The sequence below is a fragment of the Frankliniella occidentalis genome, unplaced genomic scaffold (assembly GCF_000697945.3).
Source record: "Frankliniella occidentalis isolate FOCC.00 unplaced genomic scaffold, Focc_3.1 Scaffold429, whole genome shotgun sequence".
Taxonomy (NCBI): domain Eukaryota; kingdom Metazoa; phylum Arthropoda; class Insecta; order Thysanoptera; family Thripidae; genus Frankliniella; species Frankliniella occidentalis.
In genome coordinates, this window is record NW_026267550.1 from 118,472 (window position 1) to 125,006 (window position 6,535).

Below are 6,535 nucleotides of genomic sequence, written 5' to 3' on the forward strand. Positions count from 1 at the left end.
CAGCCATTAAAAAATTAAAATAATCACAGTGTTATAAAATTAAGTTAAAAATCAATTCCTTCTGGTAAAGTTCCTGCAATACGAGCACGTTCAACATTGGCATAGTATTCTGAGAAGTCAACATAAGGTAAAATTGGAACTGGTGAGGCACTAATAGGTTGAGAAAACATTGCATCAGAAGAACTTTCCTCGGTGGTAGATGAGTCGTTTGTGTAAGGCATGACTGAAACAGTGCTGGTTCCCACTGAGCCACTATTTCTTAGAGTACTACCTGAGTGATATTCTGAATCACCAGAAGGAGAGACAGGTGAAGTGGCTGAAAGTAAACAAAGTTAAAAAACATGAAATTATTGCAGCCCATTTCTTTGGCGACATAATTCATTTTGCTAATAGTGTACCTGCACCTGTATCACTTTCTGACTCCATTATATGGACCTTAGGAAAGGACTTTGGAGGAAGTGCATTTGGCATTTCAAAATTAAAGTTCCGTATAACTAGTGTCATATCATCCCGTCTTCCTTTAGGACCACCTGCATAAAATGAGCATTCACATTTAAAGTGATGAGTTACATATGCAAGTAAGAATTGAAAATGTGGGGGGAAAAAATAGATCTGAACATAACATAATTTCCTTACCAGAAGGAGGAGAATCTATCTCTCTACTTAAGTTGTTACACATAAAGACATCATGATGAATCCTACCGATTCGATCAACAACTGCTTGAGCAACACCAGTAAGTGTAGACTGGGTCCGAAACTGAAAAGATGTTAAGGAATATTTACCAATTTCAGTGCACAAAATTATGAAACACAATAAGAGTATGAACTGTAGCAGAGGTTGTAACTGTAACCCCTCCAAATAAAAGAAGGACAAACCAGTGCTCACACCGGCCTTCTGATAGGCACTGCTGATTCACAGATGCTCTTCAACCGGAGGTTGCAGTGAGTTTGTACTTTTCATAATTCTGGATCTGCATCCTAAGATTTGCCTGTTTTAATTATATGATAAGGAACTTACCTCACTTACAGCTAGCTGTGCCAGTTCCTTGTTAACCTGATCAGTTCTTGTAGCACTTTCTAAAGATTTATAAACTCCATCAGACATCAGCATCAGAAACCTAAAGGTTTGCACCCAGAGTTGGTTAAATACGACATTCAAGTCAATTAAAGTCAGACCAAATGAACTCAAGTTAACCATACCTACAACTTTCATCCAGTGGAATGCCTCCATGAACTTGTGGCTCAGCAATAACAGGCTCTGACACAGAAGATGCGAGTTCATCCATTTCTTTGTAGCCTCCTTTGACTAGATAATTCCCAATACAACGTGAATTTTCTTGATTTCCAAGACGATTTTCTAGCACAAACAATAATACACTTTATTGACAGTCAATTACTTCAAATTTCATTTTTTTAAAAATTAAAATTTAATTTAAAGTTAAAATTCATACCTTGTTTGATTAGATCAATATCAAGGCCCAATTGTTGTAACCTTAGTAATTCATCTTCATTATACAAATTATGGTCAACGCTTAATTCCAATACCCGAAGGACTCCATCTGAATCTGCCTTACATAGTAATGCTCGACATTCTCCTACATTTGCTACAAACAAACGGCCTTTAATTATCAATGCCACCACAGCAGTAGTTCCACAAGAAAGTTCGCTGGTTAACGTCCTCAGCCTTTCAACCTGGATATAATTAATAAATGAATTAACAATTTTGAACGGAAATATCATTATACCACAAAAAAACAGATTTTACCACATGAGGGTATTTGTTGTACGCTTCATATTCTGACAGGTCCTCAGGAATATCCATCTGTAGCTTAGCCCTCTCTGCCAGACGGTCATCTATTGATTGCATATAGCTCTTTTCAACAGAAAGGAAAGCTTGCCTGTAAATAAAAATGATTGTAATGATTGTATTGTAGATCAGTGATTTATAGTCTAAAAAGATAGGAAATATTACCTTAAAACTTCTTTGATTTCTTCATCAGAAGTCTTTCCTTCTAGCTGTCCAAATAAAATTTCAAACACCATTCTCTGAAGAGCAAACTGTGCAGCCTCTCCCCCTTCATGTCCATTGAATACGCCATAAAGGTAAATGTCATTATCAATGCGTATGTGGAAACTTCGATCTTCACAGGGATGATGTTCTTGGCGATTGCCGTCTTCTCTGTACAACTGATTCGTAGATGAACCAACTCCTTTCATTCAAAGAGATACATTTTTTTTTGGTTAAAAGACATTACAAAGTGTTATTCGAGTAGGGTGAAAAACGATTAATGAATTTACCAGAAAGTCTGCAAACCGGTAGATGGTCAGTCCACATATTATCATATGGTTTATGGCTGGAACTAGGAATTTCTGCTCGAGTAGGCATCTTGATCAGGAAAGAAATTATATTTCTGTACGTCAACAAGTATCATTCATTACAATGAAGCCATCGTATAATAAATAATTTCCATGATTATTTTTATTTATCTTATCAAGCCATGTTATTGACAAATTGTATTGTGACAAGTACCTTGACTGGGGACAAAAGTATTGGAAATCTTGATAACCACCCAAAAACCTGATGACCTGTTGTGTAGTTAAAAAGACATTTCACATCATGGTATGTCTTTAAAATATAATAAAAATAATGAATGAGTTGATTTTTTGATATTTGTTGATATTTGCTGAGTGAACAAGAACAACAAAAACCAAAAAAAAACATTACATTTTATTCATATTCACATTCACTTAAGGAAGGAAGTGTATGAGAAATCTCGTTGTCACAAGTTTTGATAAGATATAAGGAACATTGGACTAGCTAATCTTGTTAATCTCTTGGATTTTGACAAGAATCTCAGGAAAATGAATGTAAATATTGTTAACAGTTTGAAAAACTCTCTATGGTGCGTTTCAAGGAACAAACTAGTCGACTTGCCAAGAACTCAGGTATGCCCCAACATACTTCAAGAGAGTATTAACCTCGCATGCACTGTGTTCTCTGTTGTATTTCAATGTGTCTCACTTTAATTTACTCATATTTTTGTATCATCAGCCTATACAGCTTTTCCTGAGAAAGTCTTCTGATTCTCCTAAAGTCCCCAAAAATGTTATTGGTCACATATACTCCGCATCTAGTCAAGTTGAGAATGGTAAAGTGTATGATCGCAAGCCCTTCAAGATCAGATTATACCCTAAGAAAGATTATATGTGGTGTTTGTGCGGCTACAGTAAGTCCCAAGTGAGTACTATAGTGGATTCGTCCCTTTTAATGATCTGGTATTCCTTTGACCTTCTAATTTTTTGATTCATCCTACTTCTATGTAACATTTTTCTTTTTCTTCAGCCAATCTGTGATGGTTCGCACAAGTGGCCTCAATATAAGTGTGAGTTGAAACCAATTAAGTTTAGAGTCGAGGAGGAAAAAGATTATTATCTGTGTAATTGCAAACAAACAAAGCTAAGACCATTTTGTGATGGCACTCACAAGGGACTGTAATTCCCTTTCTTATTTCAACCTGATTAGCAAAGTAATACCATGAGCTTAGATAGAATAACTGAAGTATCTACAGTATGTGTATGACTTTTGCATTCTGAATGAACTCAGCAGCAGTTTCTGCTTAAATTTATCATACACTGAAAATTTGCGCTAGAGACTCTTTTTCCAGTTTTATATTGTTGCATTTTCTTTGTTCATGTTTTGGAGCACTTGTTTTTGAAAAGTTCAATAAGATTATTTACTTTTAAAAGACAACAGTTTGTTCTTTTGATTTTCTTTTAGCAAAGTCAATCAAACATCTGAGAATGGAGACCATGCAAATAATTCTGCATAGGGTACGAATAAATAATTTTTTATTCCAACAACCAACACCAAAGGAACAATATCAAATTGTCCTTAACCTTTTAGTTACACCAGAAGATAATTATCTTCTCAATAATGTTTGACACACAGTGGCAAGAAGTATCGAATATCACTTTTAGGAGTCATGGTTTGTCCTAAATTAAACATTGTGATGAAAACATACTACCGTATACTATCACATAACAAGTTTATATCACAGTTCTTCCAGGTACATCTGATAAGCTAGCTTCAACTTCCGCCTTAAAGCTGCCGTGCGATTGCGTAGAAGTGCAAATTCTTTCTTTAAGAGAACATTGGAAGAATTATTTCTGAGCTTCAAACGTAACTCATCTCTGTGTTCAACCATTTCCAAAAACTCCTCAGTAATCCACGGGTGCCTTTTAATGTATTTAGATTTTTGTGATTCTCTCCCATTTGAAAGCTTGTCACTAGTACAGCACTCGTTAGCTCTAACTTCTTTGCTACCTCCTCTTACGGAAATTTTTTCAATAGGTGTCTGCATATCTTGGTTTACTACAGATTCGTTAAAATCACTTGTCTCATTATTTTGACCTGCTAAATTTTCTTTGTGTTTGATCTTTGTTTCTATTTCCACATTATTGTTTTGTTCTTGCTGATCATTCATATTATCATAGGTATTTGCAGACATGTCTTCCTTCCTGCTCATTAATCATATCACTAACTAGATATAACAAGAAACCTGCAAAAATATAAAGTTTGAATAGCAATGACTCCCAAGAAAGTCTATCTCGCCAAAATGTTACACTGAAATCTCTGCCATTTCTTGTCAAGAGAAATTGATAAGATAAGCTTATGAGGTGTTGACAGTGGTAAAGAGTAACTTAGCTTATAATTATTTGAGAATCCCATTAACAAAGAGTTGTGAGGAGATCAGAAAAGAGCAATGACCCATTCATTCCATGAGTTACCTGATTCTGCCATTGATCCACAACATATGTGATTTAGGGCACCACCATATCAATATCAATCCCACAGGTGTGCCTTGAGCGAGGCTCAACCAGGTGTGAAAGTCAAGTGGGCCAGCAGGTGTCGCGGGGTGCGGCTTGGGGGCCCAAAGAGTTCTTGTTTTGTCGCACTCCCGGCGAGTGTTTTGAACAGTGCGAGGTTGGCAGGCCACTTCCTGTCACTGCCCCCTCGCAACCACCTAGCGAAAACGCCGGTCCGTTTCTGCGTTTTGTGTAGGGCTGTGGCCCGTAGCAGACGATGTTTATTGTGGCACCGAGTCCGTCTGCTGGCTGAACCAAACACAGTTACCCGTCAAGGGGCGTGCACCGCTTGCACCGAGCCTTCCGTCGCTCCGCGCTTCGTCCAACAAGTTTGAGGGATTTGGAGCTGTGCGTGCCTCGTCCGAGTCCTGCCAGCCTGGACCGTTGTCCTCCCCGAGGCCCTCGGGCCGAGGGTGTGAGATGAGGGGCGGCAGAGGAGGTGTGTCATCGTGAGGGCGGGCGCGGGCGCCAGTCTGTCCAGCATCGATCTGTCATGCGGCATTGGATGAGGTAAGTATTGGCGCGCTGCCTAGGGGCTGCCTAGCACTGAAGCCAGAGGCTGCAGAGGCTGGGTCATTATTGATGTAGGAGAACAGATTAGAACAGTTCACAGTCGCCAAAACGGGCGTGTGTTGATGAACGCATTAAGACACGATTAAGGCACAATATTTGCTTACCAAAGCTTGTCGGAGTGGTCCAGATTAATCTACAATGGCGAATTTGGTGTATAATCAAGAGCTGTAATCGTTCGGACATGAAGATGTCACCGAGCGACATTATCACGATTTTCTTGTAAATTTGAGTGTTGGGTCTGTTGACATTATTCTAACCGGGGGGGGGGGGGGGGGGCTACTCGACTCGGGTGGTGAAAAGATGAGTCACTGAGAGCGAGCGAATATTCGGGGAGGAGCACGGGGTGGTGCGCTTGTGCGCTGCCCCCCCCCCCTTTCTCCAATGGATAAACAGTGCCCCCACGACTCCCCCTCCCTTCCGGGCCGTGGGGTTCGAGACGTGCCGATACCGTGATATGCGCCGCGCCGTCTCGGTCGAATGGCACATGCCGGCCGAACTGGAGCAGGGCTCTGCGGCAGGCCCTTATCATAGGGAAACAACGACACCATTCTCTGCCCCGCGCCCCGCCTGGGGTGCGCGCGCGATTGGAGAGCTCACGGTGAGCTCACGGAGTGCGCCTTTTAGACCGCCTTCCAAACCGCTTAAATGCGATAAGGGAGAATGGGGGGGGGGTAGAAATTAATGTTCTGTCTACGTTTTTCACGCGAGCTCTCCGTGAGCCCTCCAACCGCAGTCCTGGTAACCCGGGCTCCTCGGAGCTGATGCCGAACACCCCAACCCCGTATGACGCGGCCATGTCACCGCCGCAGTCTTGAAGCAGCCGGTCCGTATTGGGCTGGGCTTGGAGGCAAGTGATTCACAGAATTCACCACAACACCACTCCGCGGATGGAGGCGTGAGGGTGCGGCAGGGATCCCGGCAGGGGCTCGACGAGCACTTTATCCCGGTGTTTTCCGCGGAGTCCGGGGTCCCTCGTCCTCCCTCTTGCCGCCTGCTTCGCTCCCCTGTAAGAACCCCAGGGGTTCAACCCCTCCTAGGGCAGTGCCCCCGCCGCGGTCCCGTGCGTAACGCAGCGCCAGGGTCGAGGCCGTGGGGC

General features: G+C 41.6%; 3 protein-coding genes across 5 annotated transcripts; 1 reads left to right on the forward strand and 2 right to left on the reverse strand.

The window, feature by feature from the left end:
- Positions 1-6: 6 nt before the first annotated feature.
- Positions 7-2,720, reverse strand: LOC113204041 (TGF-beta-activated kinase 1 and MAP3K7-binding protein 1-like). Of its 3 annotated transcripts, none has more exons than XM_026419040.2 (10): positions 2,531-2,720; positions 2,299-2,386; positions 1,973-2,210; positions 1,766-1,898; positions 1,452-1,692; positions 1,201-1,357; positions 1,019-1,118; positions 637-757; positions 405-530; positions 7-316 (listed from the first exon to the last, which is right to left on the reverse strand). In XM_026419040.2, exons 2-10 carry the CDS (start codon positions 2,384-2,386, stop codon positions 45-47), a joined length of 1,476 nt encoding a protein of 491 aa, XP_026274825.2. In that variant the 5' UTR covers positions 2,531-2,720; the 3' UTR covers positions 7-44. The 3 variants fall into 3 exon arrangements, with proteins under 3 accessions (XP_026274825.2, XP_026274824.2, XP_026274826.1); XM_026419039.2 differs by having other exon boundaries at positions 399-530; positions 2,531-2,719; XM_026419041.2 differs by having other exon boundaries at positions 399-530; positions 2,299-2,411; positions 2,531-2,718.
- A 37-nt stretch (positions 2,721-2,757) lies between these two features.
- On the forward strand, positions 2,758-3,751 carry LOC113204045 (CDGSH iron-sulfur domain-containing protein 3, mitochondrial). Its single transcript, XM_026419045.2, has 3 exons — positions 2,758-2,946; positions 3,053-3,238; positions 3,344-3,751. The coding sequence occupies exons 1-3, from the start codon at positions 2,863-2,865 to the stop codon at positions 3,494-3,496; spliced, it is 423 nt and encodes a 140-aa protein (XP_026274830.1). The 5' UTR covers positions 2,758-2,862; the 3' UTR covers positions 3,497-3,751.
- An 81-nt stretch (positions 3,752-3,832) lies between these two features.
- On the reverse strand, positions 3,833-5,380 carry LOC113204043 (uncharacterized). The gene is made up of 2 exons (XM_026419044.2): positions 4,789-5,380; positions 3,833-4,559 (listed from the first exon to the last, which is right to left on the reverse strand). The coding sequence occupies exon 2, from the start codon at positions 4,524-4,526 to the stop codon at positions 4,053-4,055; it is 474 nt and encodes a 157-aa protein (XP_026274829.1). The 5' UTR covers positions 4,527-4,559; positions 4,789-5,380; the 3' UTR covers positions 3,833-4,052.
- Between the last annotated feature and the right edge of the window lie 1,155 nt (positions 5,381-6,535).

Excerpts from the sequence above, each read along its gene's own strand:
- LOC113204043 (XM_026419044.2), bottom strand. The coding sequence starts at position 4,526 with ATGAGCAGGAAGGAAGACATGTCTGCAAATACCTATGATAATATGAAT.
- LOC113204041 (XM_026419039.2), bottom strand. The coding sequence starts at position 2,386 with ATGCCTACTCGAGCAGAAATTCCTAGTTCCAGCCATAAACCATATGAT. Across the intron at positions 1,358-1,451 it reads TATTGATCTAATCAAACAAG|AAAATCGTCTTGGAAATCAA; the intron begins GTATGAATTTTA and ends TGTTTGTGCTAG. Across the intron at positions 531-636 it reads GATAGATTCTCCTCCTTCTG|GTGGTCCTAAAGGAAGACGG; the intron begins GTAAGGAAATTA and ends CATTTTATGCAG.
- LOC113204045 (XM_026419045.2), top strand. The coding sequence starts at position 2,863 with ATGAATGTAAATATTGTTAACAGTTTGAAAAACTCTCTATGGTGCGTT. Across the intron at positions 2,947-3,052 it reads TCGACTTGCCAAGAACTCAG|CCTATACAGCTTTTCCTGAG; the intron begins GTATGCCCCAAC and ends TTGTATCATCAG. Across the intron at positions 3,239-3,343 it reads GCGGCTACAGTAAGTCCCAA|CCAATCTGTGATGGTTCGCA; the intron begins GTGAGTACTATA and ends CTTTTTCTTCAG.